Raw genomic sequence first — 24,236 nt, 5'->3', positions numbered from 1 at the left:
CACACAATTCTTTCAGGCGCACTTGTAAAACCCATTACTAGTATTGTTTATGCGAAGTCTTTTGGAGGTACTTCATTTACAAGTTGCTGCCCACACGAAATATCCGTACACACGAGCGCCATTTACCTGACTTGTATATTTCACTATCCAACATGCCTATTCTACGGCGGGACTACCGTGTCCAGAATCTGTTAGGGCCCACTCTACTTGTAAGGTGGGGTCTTCCTGGGCGGCTGCCCGGGGTCTCACGGCAACACCGCTTTGCCGAGCGGCTACTTGGTCGGGGTCGAACATGTTTGCAAGGTTCTACAAGTTCGATACTTTGGCCTCTGATGATCTGAAGTTCGGTCAATCAGTTCTGCAGGAGCCTCCGCGCTCTCCCTTCCGTTCTTGGAGCTTTGGTACATCCCCATGGTACTAATGTGGATTGTGGTTCCGGCCTTTGTCTCTTCGGATTTGTCTCCCAAAGAACGTTCTTTGGATGTGGTTAGGGCCCTCCATGTCTATGTGGGGAGGAACTGGCTCTATCAGGAGGTCAGATTCCCTTTTTGTACTGTTTGGGTTTCACAAACGTGGCTTGTCTGCGACTAAACGAACCTTGGCCAGATGGATTAGAATGGTGATTGCACAAACCTATGCGCAGGCTGGACTACCAGCTCCTGCTACAGTTAAAGCCCATTCTACTCGGTCTGTTGGACCTTCTTGGTCGGCCCGCTGTGGTGCGTCCCCAGAACAATTGTGCAAGGCAGCTGCATGGTCCTTAGTGAACACATTCATTAGGTTCTATGCCTTTGCTACTTCCGCCTCCAAGGATGCTTCCTTTGGACGCCAGGTTCTCTTACCCGCCAGGGCGCGTCCCCTCCCTTGAGGAACTGCTTTAGGACATCCCCGATGTTTTCCCTGTGGAACACTGTTTACCCCGCTGCAGAAAAGGAGAGTTATGGTAGACTTACCATGGTTAACTCTCTTTCTGCGAGGTACAGTGGGTTCCACAGGGCGCCCACCCTGACGCACCTAGCTTCTTTGGGTTGTATGACATTAGCCACTGGTACCCTCTCCTGTCATGAGATTGTGGTTTTATGTGACTGACATCTGCCTTCTCTTTTACCTGCTCCTGCATTGGACTGGTTAACGAAACTGAGTTCTCAGTGCCTGGAGGCAGGGTTATAGAGGAGACCCCAATGCATCCTGGGACAGTCAAAGCTTTGCCTGATGGTGCCTCTGGATCCAAGATCCCGCTCTACACCCCAATGTTTTCACTGTGGAACCCAGTGTACCTTGTAGAAAGAGAGCTAACCATGGTAAGTCTACCATAACTCTCCTTTATTCAAAACTGCAGTGGTAAGCCAGAGTAATGCAAATGACTTTTTAACTAAGGGCCTAATTCAGCCGCTTTGCAGTTTGCTGTACATCGGCAAACTGTGCATACGCAGCGACCACATTGCGCCTGCGTGGCCATTCACATTACAGGCGCATCCCCAAAGGATGCGCAACATAATAGACAGCGGCGGGTGGGCAGCGACGCAGCGTTTTGCGGGCGTGGCAGGCTGAAAGGGGGCATGCAGCGAGCATTTTTTGGGGCAGCTGCATGGTGTCACACGCAGTTGCTGTGATTGAAAAATGGCGGCTGCGCTGGCAGGGGTCAACCTTAATTAGATGCGTCTGCAATTAAATTGCAGACGCATCGTGAGGCAGCGCCATACATGCTGGGCGGCCTTGCCCTGTGCTTGGCGGCTCCCAGCATGTAAGGAGATGGACGCAGATCTTGCTGCGTATGCGGTGATCTGCGTCCATCTCTGATTAACCCCCTAAATGTCCTGTAAAATCAATAAACACATTATTTTACAGAGTTCCTTGTGATTTTAAAGTTATACTATTGCGTGTTCTTTATTGAAAAGGAATTTGAACATTTTTGTATGTCTTCTGCAAAATGATTCTTAGTGAAGTCAGGTTACAGCTGTGAATCCATTATGTTAACAGAAAAGTAAAGTTTGACTTGTTTTAGATGGAGTTCTGTCTGCTACCATAAGTTATTGGTAGTAAGTTGCAAACAATAGGCAGTAACTGTTGTAAATGCAATAAAGAAACTTTTTTGAGTTATAAAATTTAAAACAAAGATGTTCCGAGTTCTTATTGTACTATATTATTAATTAAAATTGCTGAAATGTTGAACTTTAAAAAAAAAAAAAAAAAAAAAATTGTACCAGTTTGCCCGCAAATATGTTCACTAGACAATTTTTAAGGGTTGTTTATAATATACTTTTAAATAAGGAGGAAATATTACAATAGTTCTGAAATTTTTGTACCAATATAATAAAAGATGTGAGGAAGATTCAGGCAACTCAGTATTACCATTATTATTATTATTATTATTATTATTATTATTACTACTACTCACACAAGCAAAAGGCACGTTGACAATGCTTACTACTGTGACACCTTGCTGTGCCATGTCCTCAAGCAGTGCTTAATTGCTTCTACATTGAAATGTACAAATACATAGAGGTTCAGAACCAGTTTGTTAGAGACTATTATTCTAAATATCTCCACACACAAGCAAAAGATGGAAACAAACATTGAGCTGTGGTAATGCTTGGGTTAAGACAGCAGTCCAGTCCCTGTAAATTGCTGTAATATGGTTTAACATTTGGTGAGAGCAGTAAACGTACAGTATCACAGAGAACTATGGCTTACATCTTATGTTTGCTAGGTACAACGTAGTCTTTAAGTACTTGCTGAGTGTCCGCCGGGTACAGTCTGAGCTTCAGCATTGCTGGGCTCTGCAGATGCAAAGGAAACATTTGGAATCAAATAGAACAGATGCCATCAAGTGGCGGCTGCAGAACCACATGGCATTTCTGGTGGACAATCTTCAGTACTACTTGCAGGTAAGGAAGATGGGACGCATCACTAACATTTTACTTTCTGTATTAGTTAATACAAGTCCAGTTTTTTTCTCTCATCAAGATTACTTGTTGTCTATATAGATCCCAGCTGCTAATCAAGAATGGGGGTTATTCAGAGTTGTTAGCGAACCAAAAAAGTACCCTAATGGGCAAAACCATGTGCACTGCAGGGGGTGGGGTGGGGGGGGGGGCAGATGTAACGTGCAGAGAGAGTTAGATTTGGGTGGGGTGTGTTCAAAATGAGATCGTAATTGTAATGTATAAATAAACCAGCCAGTGTTTACCCTGCACAGAAACAATATAACCTACACAAATCTAACTCTCTGCACATGTTTCATCTACCAGACCCACATGGTTTTGCCCAATTGCTAACTTTTTTGGTTTGTTAACAACTCTGAATAACCCCCTCTGTACAGAGCCCATGTCTTATGCACTTCACCTAAATGACAGTTGAATTGCACTGGCCTGTAAAATCTGTGTCCGCGTGTTTGTGGTCATATAGTGGGACTGTGTACATTTTGGGATGGAGTTTTAAGCAATTTGGGCTCCAATTATTAAAAAATAATGGTGTATTTCTGCACACATGCAGAGCCATACACAGCTTGAGATGCACACGGCTCATCATCAGCAGCGCATGTGTCTAATTTACAGCAAGTCCTTATTATCTGTGTGTACTTGCACCTGCCTGTTACATAAGACACTTTCCTTTCAAGAAGGAATAGGCAACCAAACAAGCACTCATTCTGTGGTAAGCAGCCTTCTGGTATCATTGAACTTTCTTAGGCAGTGTTTCATGTTTTCCAGTGTCTTTTATGCAGAGGCATTGGAAAAGTTGAAAGCCAATGGAGTAATCTCATGGCACAAAAGAATGGCAGGCTACCTGCTGTACAAGGAAACCTGTGAGAGCCAATACCATCCTCTCCATGTACTACTGTATATAAAATGTGCAACTGGAACAAACAGATCAATCAAATTGTACCAAGTCACATTACTGCATAGCCAGCATGAGCTTTCCTGTGGGACACATGCAACCTGTGATCAGTTTCTCTTTACAGTGTTCCTTTGTAGGTTACCAGTTCTTTTTTTCGTTTAGGTAGATGTATTAGAATCCCAGTTCTCCCAACTCTTACAGCAGATCAACGCCACACGGGATTTTGAGAGTATCCGCTTGGCTCATGACCATTTTCTCAGCAATCTTTTGGCTCAGTCCTTCATTTTGCTAAAGCCTGTAAGTACAAAGTGTGATGCTGCACCTGTTACTTAAAACCAAATCTATAGATATTTATTTTTGAAAAATTGCCATTATTTTGCAGGTTTTCCATTGTCTAAATGAAATCTTAGACTTGTGCCACAGCTTCTGTTCTCTAGTCAGCCAAAACTTGGGTCCCCTAGATGAACGTGGGGCTGGCCAGCTAGATAGCCTTGTTAAAGTAAGTCCCTTTTTAGTATTGCCTTAGTTAATGTACAGGTTGTGTCTGTTATGACTTTCTCACATGCATAATTATATTGTAGGGGTTTAGTTGTCAGTCCTCATTACTCTTCAGGATACTCTCCAGTGTCCGGAACCATCAGATTAACTCTGACCTGGCTCAGCTGCTGTTGCGATTGGACTATAATAAATACTACACACAAGCAGGAGGCACATTGGGAAGGTAAGATAAGACTAATTTGTATCCAACAGTTATTTTGATGATAATTGCTTTCCTTATTCTGCCCCCCAGCGATCCTTATTCTGCCCCCCAAAAAAGACTCTGCGTGTCTAAAAAAACAAACAAAAACTCATTCTCTTCCTATACAATGTAAACTTCCTCGTTACTGTATATTAACCACTTCCACTTGCCGGGCGTGGTTGCATCAGGGCCCTCATTCAGGTCCAGTCGGTCCTGTGTCCCATGCCACAAAGTACCGATGTTTAGTATTTTGCACATGTGCAGGACCCGTTCTGCCCGTACGCAAATGGGTCCTAGCATGCAGGATGGCATCTGACTGTCAATGATTGACAGTCTGATGCCATTTGCGGGTGGGTAGGGGGCGGCTACAGCCTCTGTTTGTTAAAGGGAGGGAAGAGGCCAGGACATCAGTAGTTGGACTGAGTTTTCCTGGGCTATTACAAGGATCAATGGGCGGGCTTGTGAGACCCTATCGGTGCCGCAAGCCGCCCAGTGGTGTCACAGTGATCTGATGCTGCGTCCTACGAGGCAGCTCGGATCACTACTGCAGCAGGAGGCATCTACTTGTAATTGACAACTCCTGCTGCATTTACATACAGAGCTATCTGTGCTGCAACCAAGGAAGCAACAGTGATAGCAACTACGCCAAGCTGGGCTCGCGAACAGGCAGCCAATTACAAGCAGCCATGGCGAGCCAATCACAGTTTGCTGCGTCATAGCTCTGCTCACTTGCTTTATCTGACATCATTAGGCCCAGGTCACTTTATGTGCCCTAAGGTAGGCAGGCACTAGCCTAAGCCCCTGTTGAATTGCTATGATTTGGCTGAGTCCACTCTTTAGTACCAGGTAAGGGGGACCCCTACTGTCTGTCATAAGGGAATAAGGGGCACAACTATGTGGTGGTGTATAAGGGGCCATATAATGTGGGCATAATGTGCAATAAGGCTCCATACCGTGTGGGCATAATGTGCAATAAGGGTCCATACCGTGTGGGCATAATGTGCAATTAGGGTCACCCCTCAATTCACAGAAGTACAGCATGCAATGTTAGTCATTCAGATCAGCATAGAACTATGCCCACAGAGGGTGAATTCAGCACGACAAGCTTTGTGTGTTTTCAGATTCACTTTGGTCTACTTTATTGTTTAGCAAAGGGTTATGTAGGTTTTTGTTTCTTACCTGATTTCAAATTGCTCATTGCCAACAAGTTCCAAACATTACATACAGTATACATTCTAAAAATCACAGCATAGAGGCAGTATTGCCTAATTTACTAATATTGGCTACATTCTTTAATTAGCAGCATAAATAAATTTTTCTAAAAAGCATAACATGCTAATTGACTGAGTCATTATTTATAGTCTACAGAAAATATTCTAGGACCTTGAATTAATATATATATATATATATATATATATATATATATATATATATGACAATGTACAACTATAAAAGTTGGTGAATATTTTTCACAATCTTATCTCTATATATGAATATATGTAAATATGTCTTACAGGGCCTTATTCAGTATGCATCGCATTTGAGATGCGATCACATACTCCCAAATATCGGCCCTGTGTGCACACGCAGGACCCTCAAGGCGCGCAGGCAGGGAGATGCAATCGCCTCTGCCTGATTAACTGGCAGAGGTGTTCGTGGTGCGGAGTTGCGGGGGCACGATGTCAGGAACGGGGGTGTTTTTCGGGGTGGCTGTGTGGCGTCACACGTAGCCGCTGCAAAGCAAAAACATGGCTGCGTCTGCCTTCGCAGGGAGGCTACCCTTGTTTTGCGTGGACAGCGATGCGTTCGCAGTTGATTTGCATTCGCATCTCTGGCGGGCATTAGCATTAAATCAGCATGCTTAAATCATGCTTAAATCATTAAATCAAATAAATGAAATCATCAGCATTAGCATGCAAATTTAGCAAAACTGCAACTGAGGCATAATAGCGTAAGTTATAGCTAGTTAAAAGAAAAACATGCTATTTAAAAAGGATTTATGTTTCATAGATAAATTCCTGACTGGATTTCTCTTTCAGGGTCCACAGTAGTATCCACAGGATCTACCTTGGGTTGTAGAGGATCGGGCACCAAATGGGTAAAGCTTTTGGGGCTCACAGAATGCAATGGTCCAGCCTCCCTATAACACTGCCTCCTGGCTCATGGAATTCAGTTTTTTGTTTGGTCTAGCTCCTGCCGCACCAATGTAAAAAAACGGTGCTGCTGTCCGTTTTTGCTTTTATTATTTTATATAGTTACCAGGAGTCCTAAATTGGGAAGCGGACTTTCTCAGCTGGCACGACATTCATGCAAGCAAATGGGTCTTGCAGAAGTCTTTTAGATTCTAGTAAACAAATGGGGACTGCCGGAAGTGGACCTCATGGCCTCTCGTCAGAACAATAAAGTACACGTATACGGATCAAAAAGAAAGGATCCAGAAGCGATCTTCGTGGATGCTCTGTCAGTGAGATGGAACTTTCTTCTGGCATATGTTTTTCCACCAACTCCCTGTTGCCCAGGGTAATTTGAAAATTCAAACAGGAAGGGGGCGCTGTGATATTAATAGCTCCGTGGCGTAGAAGAAATTGGTACACAGATCTGCAGAGGCTGTCCACGGATACTCTGTTCCTACTGCCTCAACGTCCAGATCTACTGATCCAGGGTCCCTGTGTCTCCGAACACCTGGATCGTCTGTCTTTGACAGTTTGGCTCTTGAAATAGCAGTGTTAAAAGTGAAAGGTTTTTCACAAGAGGTAATCCAAACGATGCTTAAAATAAGGAAACCTTCCTCAGCTCGCTTCTATTACTGGATATGGCATGCGTATTTTCAATGGTGCGCTGCCAAGAAATATGATCCAAGGTCTTTCAGAGTTTCAAGAATTCTAGCATTCCTTCAAGCAGGAATGGACAAAGGTCTCTGCCTAGCTTCCTTGAAGGTACAAGTGTCAACGTTAACTGTATGGTTCGAAAAGAAAATTGCAAACCTACAGGATGTTGTACTTTTTTCCAAGGAATGCTTCACATTCAACCTCTTTTTGTACCCCCTACAGCTCCCTGGGACTTAGGGCTAGTTCTCAGGGCACTTCCAGTTGTCCCATTTGAACCATTGCATCATGTGGATCTCAAATAGTTGACCGCTAAAGTTCTCTTTCTTCTGGCAATTGCTTCAGCTAGAAGAGTATCAGATTAAGGGGCGCCGTCGTGTTGCCCCCCCCCCCCCTTTCATTTCTGGTACTTCATCCAGATAGAGCAGCTCTCCGAACTAAATCTGGATATTTACCTAAGGTGGTCTCTAAGTTCCACCTTAATGAAGAAATAGTAGTTCCAGCTTTTCAGGTACTGGACCTCTCTGCTTGAGATGCATCATTGGACTTAGTTTGTGCTCTAAGGTACTACGTGGATCATACCATTGCCATCAGAAGGACAGACACTCTCCTCGTTCTATGCGGTTTTTACAAGAGAGGATGGCCTGCCAATAAGCAAACTCTGGCTAGATGGCTTTGGATGACTATCTCCGAAGCATACTCTGAAGTGGATGTCCCTATCCCGGATAATGCCTTTGCCCACTCTACCCGTTCGGTAGATCCTTCATGGGCAGCGCACTGTGGCGCCTCAGCTGAGCAACTCTGTAAGCCAGCCACATGGTCATCAATTAATACATTCATTAGACATTATGCCTTTGATACCTTTGCCTCTCAGGATGCTGCGAAGGATTCTCCCGTCCAATTAGGAGCATCCCCTCCCTTAATTGCTGCCTTGGGACATCCCAAGGTAGATCCTGTGGATACTGCTGTGGACCCTGAAGGAGAAATCAGAAGTTGTGGTAGACTTACCGCCGATAACTCTATTTCTCCGAAGTCCACAGAATTCACAGGTAACCCACACTGACGCATCTGATTTGAGAATCTTTGCACTTACTAACCTCTTCTTTCCTTCTGGTATGGAAGTGTGCGTATGTTCTTCTTGCCTGAATAGGTCTTCCCTCTCGATATGTCTGCTCCTGCCTTGAGCTTTGGAACCAACTGAATTCCCTGAGCCAGGAGGCGGGGATATAGGGAGGATGGACCGTTGCATTCTGGGAGCCCCAAAAGCTTTAACCATTTGTTGCCCAATCCTCTGATGCCACCTACAACCCAAGGTAGATACTGTGGATACTGTGGACTTAGGAGAAACAGAGTTATCGCCGGCAAGTCTACCATAACTCCTGATTTTTCTCATATGCCTCTGACTCTAGTCGATTAAACATAAAATGGAGTTATGTTAGTTAAGACATGTGTACTATTGTGTGGCTACACCCCTTTTCCTGTGAGACCACCCCCTTTTTGCATGAAGGCCCCACCTGCCTACTTCTGGAAGCCACTGGCAAAATTATTTGTGGGAGAACACTATATATACATCTACTGACACCACTCCAGGTTAGCTGCTCCATGTCTCCCACTAATAGGTGCTTCCACTGGAGTTACTGAATTCAACAAACCACGTTGCAGGGATTCTCCACGCAGCCACCGCGTGCTGTGAGCACGATAAAAGCAGGTTGGAGAGCAGAGTCCGGAGCTCTGTTGCTGCGTTAGTAGGCCACACTCTGCTGTCCTCCAGCATGCTCTTAGCAGACTGTAAGAGTGTAGGCATTCACTGCAGCTTGTAGGAGACACAGAGTATTAAAGCGTAGCTGGTCATGTCGGATGGGAATGTGAAGGTTTGCATCCCGAATGTCCAAAGATGCCATAATGTCCCCCTGTTCTAGGATAATGGATCAGAGGTACTACTTGCGGAACCTGGGAATACAAAGATACTTGTTCAGCTTCTTGAGATTAAGAATAGATGGTAGAAGCCATCTGGCTTCTGAACCAGGAAGAGGTTTGCATAAAAACCTCAACCCCTCTGATCCTGGGGGACAGGGATGACGACGGAGGCTACATGAGACTGCACTGACTGTCAACGAGTCTCTGTTTTTGTTGCATCCTGTGGAAGTTTGGTACAAAAGAACCTTTTGAGGAGGACATCTCCAAAATGTCAGTGCCTATCCCTGAGATGAAACCTTTGACCCATGCATCCATAGTGTCTATCTACCTCGGCGCAAAATACAGAAGTCGGCCTCCCACCCTGGAGTCCCACAGGAGGAGGCCCATCCTGCCACACGGTGGGCTGCTTGGGAGCCAGACATCTGGTAGCACAGGGCTGCTCAGGTCGGGACTTAGAGCTCTAGTACGGAGGCTGATGTCTAACGGATGCCTGACTTTTGAATCTGCCTTGCAGATGAAAGGAGCAAAAGTAGTCTTGTTCGAGGTGGTGCAGCTGAAGGCAAGAAGGCTGTCTTTGAAGCCACCAGTGTAGAAACTATCTTGTCCAGCTCCTGACCAAACAGCGTATCTCCTGCATAAGGGAGTGCCTTGAGCCTTTTTTGAAGTTGGCGTCAGCGCACCAGGAATGTAGCCATCGTGGAAGCTGAAACCTTGGCTGTTAAAGACTACAGTGTCTATGGCTGCCTCACCAAGTTAGGTACTCTCCTTTTGGATATTCAAGACACGCAAAAAAAACTCTCCTACTTTTGCCTTCTGTCATTCCACGTTCCAGTCTCTGCACCCAATCACCAATAGCCTTAGCTACCAGGGCTGACGCCAGGGTCAGACGAATGATGGCACCCGCGTGAGAATCAGCTGATTTGGCGACATTTTCCAACTTCCTATCCGTGCGAAGATCGAGAACCTAACCAAGCGTGCCATGTGTGGATCTACTGGAGGGGGAGATTCCCACACAGTCCTTTCTTTGGGCAGTAGTGGATAAGCCATCCGCTTGGTTAACTGCAAGCATCTAGTCTGCTGAGACCAGGCTACCTCCAGAAGGTCTTCCAGCTGAGCTGATGTGGGAAACAGAGTTGACTCCTTTTGACGCTTTAAAAAAGTGGAGCCTTGTCCCGAGGAGACGGGTCAGTATCTTTAATGTGCAGTACTGCTCTAACTGCCCTGACCAGTGATTCTACGTCAGTCAAGGACATGGTATCTTCCGGGATCGTAGAGGACTCCACGTGCCGCTCCAGAGCTGAGAAGCAACGACACAAAGGCCCTCGTCAGAATCCTGGGGAGAGAGAATGTTGATACAGACTCTGCAAGTACGAAGCACAAGTGTAGTAACCTCCTTGTTAGCTCCTGTCTTTGGGAGGCATGTTCACCAATATCAATCTCAAACACTGAGACACCAAAGCAGTGATTAAATGCTGGAGTTCAAGATGGTAAAGCTGACCCAAACTATATTAAGTGTGGCAACTACAAAAAATATCAATGTGTTATACACTATGAATATTTAATAATGCACTGAGCACAGGCAGTTCCTATAGAGTGAGTGGCAACTAGGACTAAGCACACATACAAGCACACAAAACTCAATGCACAAGAAATGTGGCCAGTAATACTCAACTGTCCGGCTAGTGAAAGCAGGCAGGAGTTTAGCAAAGGACCAGGCTCCTAGGAGCAAGGTACAGGGGAGTCAGAGCCCGAGCCTCCCTCTCTGTGTAGAAGTATGTGCTTAAAATGGCTGCCGAGCATTCTGAGGGAGGAAAGAGAGGGGGGAGTTTGCCTGAGGCATGAGTTAAGTTAGGTACACACTATACAATTATCTGTCAGATAATCTGCCAGATCTATCTGGTGGGAATGAAAATCTGGTAATGGATGAGAGCAAATTACAATCTACCATTTGCTCCAAACACTGAAAAACGGACAAAACCTGCGGTTCATACAAATTGGTTAAACACAATATTAAACAACTTGGATGACCGACTGTTCTTCTCCATTTTCCAGTGTTTGGGAGCAAATGGTCGATTGTAATTTGCTCTCATTACCAGATTTTCATTCCAACCAGTTAGATAATCTGCCAGATAATTGTATAGTGTGTACCTAGCTTTAGCCTATGGCTCCAAGCAAGTGTCAGGGGTGGGGGAGGGACTACAGACGATGCTCACTTCCCCCTCATCAACCCCAGGGATCCTGCATTGGCCTGTGGCATGTGTCCTCGTGGGCTAGTGGTTAAGCGCAGCGTATTGAGTCTTCAAGGCACCTGCCCTTTGCCAGCGCAGAGGATTGCCGCACCATCACGGTGCCCTTTCACTTTCTGTCACTTTTCCCGGAAAAAAATGGCGTGGGGTCCCCCCTCCAAAGCATAACCAGCCTCGGGCTCATCGAGCTGGTCCTGGTTCTAAAAATGCGGGGGGGAAATTGACATGGGATCCCCCGTATTTTTAAAACCAGCACCGGGCTCTGCTCCTGATGCTGGTGCAAAAAATACGGGGGACAAAAAGAGTAGGGGTCCCCCGTATTTTATACACCAGCATCGGGCTCCACTAGCTGGACAGATAATGCCACAGCCGGGGGTCACTTTTATACAGTGCCTTGCGGCCGTGGCATTAAATATCCAACTAGTCACCCCTGGCCGGGGTACCCTGGGGGAGTGGGGACCCCTTCAATCAAGGGGTCCCCCCCCCAGCCACCCAAGGGCCAGGGGTGAAGCCCGAGGCTGTCCCCCCCATCCAAGGGCTGCGGATGGGAGGCTGATAGCCTTGAGGAAAATGACAGAATATTGTTTTTTCCAGTAGTACTACAAGTCCCAGCAAGCCTCCCCCGCACCAGTCCAACGGACTGAAAGGGGTCCCATGTTGACACATGGGACCCCTTTCCACGAATGCAGAGAGACCCCCCCGTGACTGCTGTCACTGAAAGGTCTCTTAAGCCAATCAGCGAGCGCAACGTCCTTGCACTGATTGGCTGCGCTTCTGAGCTGTCAGACAGCGCCTCGCAAAGCCTCTCCATTATATTCAATGGTGGGAACTTTGCGGCTAGTGGTGGGGTCACCCGCGGTCAGCGGCTGACCGCGGGTAACCCCACCGCTGACGGCAAAGTTCCCACCATTGAAAGTAATGGAGAGGCTTTGCGATGCGCTGTCTGACGTCAGACGCGAGACAGCCAATCAGGTGAGCGCCACGAAGTAGCGCTTCCTGATTGGCTGAAGGGACCTCAGTGACAGGAGTCACGTGGGGTCCCGGCATTCATGGAAAGGGGTCCCATGTGTCAACATGGGACCCCTTTCAGTCCGTTGGTACGGGTGTGCGTGTTTTTATTTTGCCAAGTACGAGGATTTGATCTCTGGACGTGGATTTATCTCTGGACACTGGCAGGTGAGTATAATTTTTTTCACAGGTACCCTCGGATCGTCGGAGACTGTGGCAGTCGGCGTGTCAACATAGGTAAGTATGTGTGTGTCGGCAGTGTGTAATAAAGTTGTACTTGTCACGGTGTGTGTCTCCTGTTTTTATTTGGGTATTTTTTTTCCAGTAGTACTACAGGTACCAGCGGGCCCGTTTTTCGCCCGCATGCTGGTACTTGTGGTTCTCCCAAGTACCAGCTTGCGGGGGAGGCTTGCTGGGACTTGTAGTACTATTGGGAAAAGACAATATTCTGTCATTTTACTCAAGGCTATCAGCCTCCCATCAGCAGCCAATGGATGGGGGGGACAGCCTCGGGCTTCACCCCTGGCCCTTGGGTGGCTGGGGGGGGGACCCCTTGATTGAAGGGGTCCCCACTCCCCCAGGGTACCCCGGCCAGGGGTGACTAGTTGGATATTTAATGCCACGGCCGCAGGGCACTGTATAAAAGTGACCCCCGGCTGTGGCATTATCTGTCCAGCTAGTGGAGCCCGATGCTGGTGTAAAAAATACGGGGGACCCCTACTCTTTGTCCCCCGTATTTTTTGCACCAGCATCAGTAGCAGAGCCCGGTGCTGGTTTTAAAAATACGGGGGATCCCATGTCAATTTTCCCCCCGCATTTTTAGAACCAGGACCAGCTCGATGAGCCCGAGGCTGGTTATGCTTTGGAGGGGGGACCCCACGCCATTTTTTCCCGGGTTTTTCCCGTTTTTTTAAATCGCGGCAAAATCCGGCAAATCGGCCGTTTTTCGCCCGCGGGACTGTCGAATCCGTTTTTCATTGAATATGGTGAATTCCGGAAGCCACCTGCCGGAATTCACCTGTCGAATTGTGTCGAATTAAAAAACGGCGATAATTTGCCGCGATTCGCCGCTAATTGCATATACCCCTATGTCCTCTTGGTTTCTTCCTGATTCTCTCAATAATCCAAAAATATACTGGTAGGTTGATTCGTGACAAGTTAACCCTAGTGTGTATGGTGTATGTGTGTACATGTAATAGGGAATGTAGAGGAAGTAGCTTCCAAATTAAAATGGGGATTGGGCATAATGTAGTGGTCCTGTCATGTGACTACAGCTGAAAAGCATATTGGGGTAGATGTATTAAGCCTGAAGAAGTGATAAAGCAGTTATAAGTTCAAGGTTATTACGCACAAGCCAATCATCTCTAATATGTAAATGGACAGGAGCTGATTGGCTGGTGCGTTATCACCTTGTACTTATCACTGCTTTATTACTTCTCCAGGCTTAATACATCTGCCCCTATGTGTGATTATGTAGAAAAGAGAAACTTGTGTAGTACAGGTTTCTCCAGCAAAACCAATTACTGGAAGTTATGGTAGACCTACCTTTGTTAACTCTTTTTTTTTTTTTTTCTTTGAAGCCCATAGGGTCCACAGAAATCCCAAGGGTTGTAGGTGGTTTGAGAGAACCGGGCACCAACAGTTAAAACTTTCGCTCCCAGAATGCCTTAGTCCCTCCTCCCCTATACCCTGCCCCCAGCCGAGCCAGTTTAGTGAACAAGCCCAATGCAGGAGAAGGAAGAATGGTACACACAAGAAACACATAATAGAAAAAAAGAACTAGTGACCATGAAGAAATACCCATAGAAGCCAGGTGTGTCTGGGTGGGTGCCCTATGGACCTTGTGGAATTTGAAGAAAAAGTTACCAAAGGTAGGTCTACCATAACTCCTCTTCTTCAGGATCCGTAGGGATCCACAGATATGTCCCCAAGCAGTTTCCCCTAGGGGAGGGGACGTTCCTGAGCTGTATGGAGAACCTGTCATCCAAAGACAGCTTGTGAAAGCCATAAAGCACAAAGAGAGCATCAGATTTTCGGAAAGATTTGGTTCGATGCACCTACCACATCAATCAAAGCTTCGCTTGCGGAAAGGGTTGGAGATTGAAAAGCTGGAACCACAATCTCTTCATTAATATGAATCTGAAAACAACTTAAGGTAGCCAGACCTAGTTCTGATGACAGCTCTGTCCGGACAGAAAATCAAAAAGGGGGACCGACATGATAGTGCTCCTAGGTCAAACAATAGCAATGTGTTTTCCACGTCAGTCACTTGAAGTCTACGGAGTCCAAATCCCATGGAGCCACCAGAGGGACAAATGAGGGATGAATGCGGGGAACTCCCTGAAAGGAGGGAAGATGTATGCCAGAGTGAAGGCCCACCGCACCGCCAGAGTGTCTATGAAGGCAGCTGCATGATCCCTGGTCCTGGATCCGTATACTGGTAGATTGGTTGTGGTGTGAGGCCATGAGGTCCACGTCCGGCAGGCCCCACTTTTCCACCAGAACCTGAAAAACTTCCAGATGTAGAGCCCACTCGCTGGAGCCAGCAGTCTTGTTGGCTTAAGAAATTTGCTTCCCAGTTGAGGACTCCTGGGATGAACACTGCTGAGATAGCCTGAAGATGACTTTCCGCCCAAGTGAGAATGCGTGCCACTTCCCTCATGGCGGCCAGACTTCACGTGCCTCCCTGATGGTTGATGTATGCTACCGCAGTCGAGTTGTCAGATTGGACTTGAACATGTTGGCTGTGGAGAAGGTCTTGCTTCAGACTGAGCGCTCTGTACACTGCCGCTCCAGTATGTTCATAGTATCTGAGGTTGAAAAAAGACAATTGTCCATCGAGTTCAACCTATTTGTGGTCTCCTATGCATGATGATTTGACTAAAATTTCTGACTGATGCTGCTGTCAGCCGTTACATTTTATCCCTATTTATAGTAACTATAATGCATGACTATGCACCATACCCCTGGATATCCTTATCCATTAGGAATTTATCTAACCCATTCTTAAAGGTGTTGACAGATTCCGCCATTACAACTCCCTCGGGCAAGGAATTCCAAACATGTATTGTCCTTACCGTGAAAAAGCCTTTACGCCGTATTGTGCGGAATCTCCTCTCCTCTAACCTGAGCGAGTGTCCACGAGTCCTCTGTGTTGATCTAACCAAAAACAGGTCCCGCGCAAGCTCTGTGTATTGTCCCCTTATATATTTGTAGATGTTGATCATATCCCTTCTTAGTCTCCGCTTTTCCAATGTAAACATGCCTAGTCTTTCAAGCCTTTCCTTGTATTCCATCGTCTCCATGCCCTTAATTAGTTTGGTCGCCCTCCTCTGTACCTTTTCAAGCTCCAGGATATCCTTTTTGTAGTACGGTGCCCAGAATTGTACACAGTATTCAAGGTGTGGCCGCACTAGTGATTTATATAACGGGAGTATAATACTCTCGTCCCTAGCATCAATACCCCGTTTTATGCATGCTAATATCTTATTAGCCTTCTTTGCTGCAGTCCTACTTTGGGTACTACTGCTTAGCTTGCTATCTATGAGGACACCCAAGTCCTTTTCCAGTACAGAATCCCCTAATTTTACCCCATTTAGGAGGTAGGTGTAATTTATGTTCTTGTTACCACAGTGCATTACCTTACACTTGTCTGTGTTGAAGCGCATTCTCCATTTGGCTGCCCATGCTTCTAATTTAACTAAGTCGTTCTGAAGAGACTCGGCATCCTCCTCTGTATTTATAGCCTTACACAATTTGGTATCATCTGCAAAAATTGACACCATGCTCTCTAGACCTTCTGTTAGGTCGTTAATGAAAATATTGAACAATAGCGGTCCTAATACTGAGCCTTGCGGCACACCACTTAGCACTTCTGGCCAAGTTAAAAAAGATCCATTAACCACAACGCGCTGCTTCCTATTATCTAACCAGTTTTTGACCCAAGTGCATATTGTGCTTCCTAGCCCTGATTCTTGTAGCTTGTAGATAAGTCTCATGTGTGGTACAGTATCGAACGCTTTGGCAAAGTCTAAAAAGATTACATCCACGTCTTTACCCTGATCTAGGTTTGCGCTTACTGTTTCATAAAAGCCAAGTAAGTTGGTTTGACAGGATCTGTCCTTCATAAACCCATGTTGATTCCTTTTAATGACCTTATTGGTTTCAAGGAACTTCTGAATACTATCTCTTAGAATACCTTCCAATACTTTCCCCACTATAGATGTAAGACTAACTGGTCTATAATTACCTGGTTCAGCTTTACTTCCCTTTTTGAATATAGGCACTACTTCCGCTATACGCCAGTCTTTGGGAACCATACCTGATATAACTGAATCCTTAAAGATCAAAGATAGCGGTTTTGCCAGTTCAGAGTGAAGCTCCATTAGAACCCTTGGATGAATACCATCGGGCCCTGGTGATTTATTAATCTTTAAATGTTTTAATCGGTCACAGACTACTTCCTCGCTTAAATAAGTACCTATCAGTGTGATATTCTCATTATTGAGATTGTGCGTTAGTCCCTGAATTGGGTCCTCACGAGTGAATACTGTTGAAAAAAACTCATTTAGTGTGTCCGCTATGTCATTATCATTTTTGCTTAAGACTCCCAACTTGTCTTTTAAAGGGCCTATACTCTCCTTCTTTAATCTCTTGCTATTAATGTATTTAAATATTTTTTTGGGATTCGTTTTGCTTTCCTTTGCTACTAGTTTTTCAGTTTCTACTTTAGCCGCTCTTATTTCCTTTTTGCAAATTTTGTTACATTCCTTATAGTGCTGAAATGACTCTGCTTCCCCGTCAGATTTGTATTTTTTAAATGCTCGCCTTTTCTTGCCCATAAGTTCCTTAATCTTTTTGTTAAGCCACATCGGTTTATGATTTTTATTCCTTTTTTTGCTACTCATAGGAATACATTTGAGTGTATTTTTAGCTAGCAGGAATTTTAGTACCTCCCATTTCTCCGTGGTATTTTTTCCTAAAAACAAACCTTCCCATTCAATATCCCTGAAAAATACCCTCATCTTTTCAAAATTTGCTTTGCTAAAGTTTAAAGTCCTAGTTGAGCCAGTATAGGGCTGTTTATAGAAACTGATATTGAATGTGACCATATTGTGGTCGCTGTTTCCTATGGGTTCCCCTACTATAATACCTGATACCAAATCCCCATTGTTTGTTAATACCAGGTCTAAGATTGCATTGTACCTAGTTGGTTCCTCAATTAGTTGGACTAAGTAGTTATCATTAAGTGTGTTTAAAAACATATTGCCCCTAGCAGTATCGCATGAATCGTTTTTCCAGTTTATCTCTGGATAGTTAAAATCTCCCATCACTACTATGTCTCCTACTCCTGCTGCTCTTTCAATTTGCTTTAGTAACAATTCATCATCAGATGTTGTTGGGCAGATTACATTTGTGGACCGTCCAACATCACTGAAAGAGCCGATGCCTGGTTACTGCTCCCCACCGGGGAGTACCCAATCCGGAATCCAAAAGGGGCGACTCTTGTCCAAGTGGGATGTCTGTAGCCACCACAAGAGGGAGAGCCAGACACCCAGGGATAGTACAATCATCTGAGATCTGATGCTGTCCGTTCCAGTGTGACGATCAGATGTTGAAGAGGTCTGAAGTGAAACTGGGCATACACCACCATGTCAAAGGTGGAGACCATGGACCCCAGGACCTGCATGGCTGAGTGAATGGACACTCGCCGTGTTAAAGAAATGAAGTGTGATGTGCTCTTATTTGTCCACTGGCAGGAAAATCCTCTGGACTTGAGAATTTAGGTGGGCTCCTAGATGTAACATCCTCTGAGCAGGAGTCAGGCAGGAAGTTTTCCAGTTGATAATTCAGCTGTGCGCTTGCAGGAAGGCATTGGTCAGCTGGAGATGATGTCACAGGACCTCTGGAGATTGGGCTAAAATCAGAAAGTTGTCCAGGTAAGGGAGGATTTCAAATCCCCTGGTGCCTGAGATGTGCAGCCATGACTGCCATAATTTTGGTAAAGGCCAGGGGCCAGTAGAAAATCTAAAGGGCAGTGCCTGGAATTGATAATGCTGGGGGACAACAAAACTTAGGTATTGCTGATGGTAGTGATGCACATACAGATATGCATCCTTAATATCCAGGGAAGCCATAAAGTCCCTAGGCTCCAATGCAAGGTTTTTGGAGCGGAGGGTTCCATGCAAAACCTGGGCACCTGTATAAACTTAAGTGCCTTGAGGTTGAGTCAAAAGGTACAGTTTGGTTTCTGGACTAGAAAAAGTGTGGAGTAAAAGCCTGTCCTTTGTTTGTTGCTCTGAAGGAACGGGCACTATGACTCCAAATTGTAGAAGAGATTACACGGCCTGTTGCAGAGCCAAGACCTTGATAGGATCTGCTGGAAGTTGAGGAGGATGCCTCTGAAAAGTGAGAGAGTACCTGTGGGGAGACCAACTCTCATACCCAGGCGTCTGGTAGTGTGACGCCAGGACTCTGCAAACCAAAGAAGTCAGCCTTCCAGCCTGGGATCCCCCAGGAGGAGGCCCGCCGCGTCAGGCAGAGGGCTTGTCGTCTGACTGACTGGCAGACCAGGATTGCTTAGAATGTGGTTTGGTGGACTTGTAAGAGCTGGTTTGCTTGGGAAATGACTTCCCTTGGGGGCGAAAGGACCTAAAAGATGATATCCTAGACTTTGGGGCAGCAGTTGAAGGCAGAAAGGCAGTTTTAGAAGCAACAACAGTGGCCAAAATTTCGTCCAACTCGGCGCCAAAAAGTATTTCAGCTGTGTAGAGTAGAGATTTGAGCGCCTTCTTGGAATCAGAGTCCGCCCTCCAGGAGCGGAACCAGAGAACTTGTCGAGCTGCCATGGAGGTCGCAGACACTTTAGAAGCAATTACGCCTGTAGCTAGGGCTGCTTCCCCAAGGCAAGAAGCCGCTTCCCTAATAGGGAGATGTTGGGCAGTTGTTCCCTGGTAGCATCTGATGGGAGGCTGCCTTCAAGCGCATCTGCCCAGCCCTCAATAGCTTTACCAACCCAGGCTGAGCCATAGCTGGGTGTGTAATGGGGGTGTAGTACGGCTGACCGGCGGTCTCCTGACCGCCGGTCAGCTTACCGACGCCGGGATCCCGGCGGGGAGGGGCGAGTGCAGCAAGCCCCTTGCGGGCTCGGTGGCGACCTGCGGTCGCCACGGGTTCTATTCCCACTCTATGGGTGTCGTGGACACCCACGAGTGGAAATAGTCCCTGTTGGTCGGCATGCCGACCATCGGGACAGTGACCCGTCGGGCTGGTGGAGGAGGCCATGTGACTGTCGGTCAGCTGACCGGCGGTCACATGAATACCACCCGTGTAATGGTGTCTGCATGTGAGTGCATAGATTTGAGGAAAGTTTCTATTTTCCTGTTAGTGGCATCCTTGAGGGAGGACATAGTGGGAATAGGTAACATAAAACTTCTAACAAGGCGAGCCACATGAGCATCTACTGAAGGGGGAGCCTCACACTTAGTACATTCCACTACTGTAAGAGGGTAAAAGGACGAAAGCCTTTGTGGTAGCTGGAACCACTTGTTAAACATAAACCAGGTTTCCCACATGAGGTTGGTAAGCTGATTTGACTGAGGGAATTCTGCTTTAACAACCTTCTGTTGTTTAAACACTGGGGCCTTAGGCTTAGGAGCCAGCTCCTCTTTTATGTCCAGGATCGTTTTGACTGCCCGCACTAAGGCAGGCACATCCACATTACAGCGCTGTTCCCCACAAACCGAGGAAGACTCTGGATCTAAGACATTTACATCATCAGCCTCCTGATCAGATGATACCTCAAAATTTGAAGCCTGTGCAGACTGTGAGGAAGCTACAGAATATCTATGCGCTTTGGAGGCTAACGGTCTTGCTTGAAACAGAGTAGGAAAAAGTATCCATCCAGGGAGGATGTACAGGTGGGGTAGTCAAAGCAGGTTGTAATTGCTGAGGGAACACCACTGCAGGAGGCGGAGTAGGAGCTGACAGGCGATCACCTAACTGCAGCATGACCAGAGATTAGGTAGACACCCAAGGTGGTTCCTGGACAGGTGCTGGTGGTACGGTCTAAATACAAACTGTCCTGTACGGGATCCTGGGAGGGATAAGCCAGCCAAACAGGGTCTCAGTGTAATTAGTGTATGAGCCCCAGTCTCCTTATTACCTTTGCTTTGGAAGACCTAGTGGTATAGGCACTATAAGCACACAGTGGGGGTTATTCAGGTTTGTTAGCAAACCAAATGGCAATTGTGCAAAACCATGTTTCACCGCAGGTGGAACATATGTAACATTTGCAGACTATTTAGATTTGGGTGGGTTATATTGTTTCTGTGTATGGTAAATACTGTCTACTTATTTTTTTACACTGCAATTTAGATTTCAATTTGAACACACCCCACCCAAATCTAAATCTCTCTGCACATGTTACATCTGCCCCACCTGCAGTACAACATGGTTTTGCCCAATTGCTAACTTTTTTGGTTTCCTTTCAAACATGAATAAGGCCCCAAGTGTGTATAGCCAGACATTGCAATGTGACACCCCTCACAAGCATAAATATTTGAGGTACTGAACCCCTATAAACCTGCTAATGGGTATAGGAGAGAGTAACAGGGATACATATAAATGACAGTTATAGAGCAGACACAGTATATCACAACAGCAGTTATTAGCAACAGTCACATATAATATATGAATATTATATTATGTATAATATGATATATTATGATATAGATATATATATATATATATATATCTATTATATAGCCCATATCATAAATAATATAACATATATCATATACAATATATATATATATATATCATAATATAACATATTATATATCATATCATATCATATTATAGTCTATATTAGATATGATATATATTATATATATTATATATGATAGGATATATATATATTATGATATATATGTTATATATATATATGATATATTATGAGAGATGATATATGAAATATGATATGAGGTATGATATTATATGAGATGAGATCTATGTTACAGTATATATTATATATATGTTATATGTGATATATTTATATGATATATTATATGTGATATATTATGTGATATATGATATATTATATGTGATATATGCGCATGTGATATATTATGTGATATGATGTGATATATGTAATATATTATGTGATATAATATATCACATATAATATATCACATAATATATTACATATGTGATATATGTAATATATTATATTATGTGATATATGTAATATATTATTTGATATGTTATATGTGATATATTGGGGGGAATTCAAATGTTTGAAAAGTCGGTTGGGTGTCCTGTCTATTAGATAGGAAAAAACACACCCAACTGACTTTTTCCTACGTCCTAGAGGATGCTGGGGACTCCAAAAGGACCATGGGGTATAGATGGGATCCGCAGGAGACATGGGCACCCCAAGACTTTAGTGGGCGTGAACTGGCTCCTCCCTCTATGCCCCTCCTCCAGACCTCAGTTAGATTATGTGCCCAGAGGAGACTGGTCACACACTAGGGGAGCTCTACAGAGTTTCTCTAAAAAAGACTTTTGTTAGGTTTATTATTTTCAGGGAGCACTGCTGGCAACAGGCTCCCTGCTTCGTGGGACTGAGGGGAGAGAAGCAGACCTACTTCTGTGAGTTCAAAGGCTCTGCTTCTTAGGCTACTGGACACCATTAGCTCCAGAGGGTCTGATCACTTGGTATAGCCTAGCTGTTCGTTCCCGGAGCCACGCCACCGTCCCCCTCACAGAGCCTGAAGTAAGAAGCCGGGTGAGTAGCAGAAGCAAGAAGACTTCAGAGGCGGCAGAAGACTTCAGCTCTTCCTTGAGGTACCGTGCGGTCGCGCTGCGCACCATTGCTCCCACACACACAAGTCACTACATGGGTGCAGGGCGCAGGGGGGGCGCCCTGGGCAGCAATAAAACTTCTTGGGACTGGCAAGTTGGTATACAGTGCATAGGCACTGTATACAGACCCCCGCCAGTATAAAGAAAAGCGGAACACAAGCGCGCCATTGAGGGGGCGGGGCTTCGTCCTCCTGCTCTAACCAGCGCCATTTTATCTCCACAGCTTGCTGCAGAGACGCTGCTCCTGGCCCTTCACTGCTGTCATAAGTAAGGTGCAAAAAACAAGGGGGGGGGGCACAGCAGTTTGGTGTTGGTTACTATTATATAAAAGCGCTTATAGGTCTGGGGCATTATTTAATTCTTTCAGACCGGTGAGACGCTGGGTGTGAGCTGGCAAACTCCCTCTCTGTCTCTCTGAAGGGCCTTACTGTGGGTCTGTCCCCTATAGCCCAGTGTGTTTGTGGGTGTCGGTACACATGTGTCGACATGTCTGAGGCTGAATGCTCTTCCCAGGAGGAGGCTGTGGTGGGTGCTGAACAGAATGTGGGAGTGACTCCGTCGGCACCGCCGACTGCTGATTGGGTAGAGATGTGGAGTGTTTTAAATACAAGTGTGGCTTTGTTGCACAAGAGGTTGGACAAATCTGAGGCTCAGAACCAAGCATGGAGACAATCCATGGGAGATGTTTTGTCACAATCTGAGACCCCGTCAGGGTCCCAGAAACGTTAATTTACCCAGATAGCAGACACAGATACCGACACGGATTCCGACTCCAGTGTCGACTATAATGATGCCAAGTTACATCCTAAGGTGGCTAAGAGTATTCAGTACATGACTGTGGCAATAAAAGAAGTGTTACATATCACAGAAGACCCCGCTGTTCCTGAGACAATGGTCTGTATGTTTAAGGGAACGAAACCTGAGGTAACGTTTCCTCCCTCTCATGAACTGAACGCTCTTTTTGAAAAAGCTTGGGAATCTCCTGACAAGAGACTACCGATTCCCAGGAGGATTTCTATGGCGTATCCATTTCCCTCGGGGGATAGGTTACGGTGGGAATCCTCCCCTACGGTGGACAAAGCCCTGGCGCGTTTGTCCAATAAGGTGGCGCTACAGTCCCCGGACACGGCAGCACTTAAAGATCCTGCCGATCGTAAGCAGGAAACTACCTTGAAATCTATTTATGTCACTACGGGTACGCTGCTCAGGCCGGCCGTGGCATCGGCATGGGTGAGTAGCGCTATTGAAAAGTGGGTAGATCACTTGTCATCTGAAATAGACACCCTGGATAGGGAAAGCGTGCTTTTGACGCTGGGTCACATTAGGGACGGTGCAGTCTATCTAAAGGACGCTGCGAGAGATATTGGCCTCTTGGCTTCAAGGGCCAATACCATGGCAATCTCTGCTAGGAGGGCGTTGTGGACGCATCAATGGAATGGTGATGCTGATTCTAAAAAGGCTATGGAGGCTCTGCCCTTCAAAGGTGAAGTTTTGTTTGGTGAAGGCCTCGCAGACCTGGTTTCTACAGCTACCGCGGATAAGTCGTCCTTTTTTGCCTTTTGTCCATCCACAGCAAAAAAAAAACCCTCAATACCTGATGCAGTCCTTTCGGTCTCATAAATTCAGGAAAGGACGAGGGTCCTCTTTCCTTGCTGCTAGAGGTAAGGGAAAAGGAAAAAGATCGCCGGCTGTGGCAAGCTCCCAGGAGCAGAAGTCCTCCCCGGCTTCTGCCAAATCCACCGCATGACGCTGGGGCTCCGCTGCGGGAGTCCGCACCGGTGGGGGCGCGTCTTCAACTCT

The 24,236-nt window shown here is 45.8% G+C and overlaps 1 protein-coding gene across 1 annotated transcript in view; it reads left to right on the top strand.

The window, feature by feature from the left end:
* Window positions 1-24,236, top strand: part of TUBGCP4 (tubulin gamma complex component 4) — a 164,657-nt gene that overhangs the window by 111,762 nt on the left and 28,659 nt on the right. Inside the window, exons 14-17 of the mRNA XM_063925919.1 lie at window positions 2,711-2,888; window positions 4,000-4,134; window positions 4,220-4,336; window positions 4,419-4,558. Of these exons, the coding sequence (XP_063781989.1) occupies window positions 2,711-2,888; window positions 4,000-4,134; window positions 4,220-4,336; window positions 4,419-4,558 (570 nt within the window). The remainder of the gene's footprint in view (window positions 1-2,710; window positions 2,889-3,999; window positions 4,135-4,219; window positions 4,337-4,418; window positions 4,559-24,236) is intronic.

Source organism: Pseudophryne corroboree, chromosome 6 (assembly GCF_028390025.1).
Source record: "Pseudophryne corroboree isolate aPseCor3 chromosome 6, aPseCor3.hap2, whole genome shotgun sequence".
Lineage (NCBI taxonomy): Eukaryota > Metazoa > Chordata > Amphibia > Anura > Myobatrachidae > Pseudophryne > Pseudophryne corroboree.
Note: the sequence above shows the minus strand (reverse complement) of the source record. Positions and strands in the feature narration are given on the sequence as shown.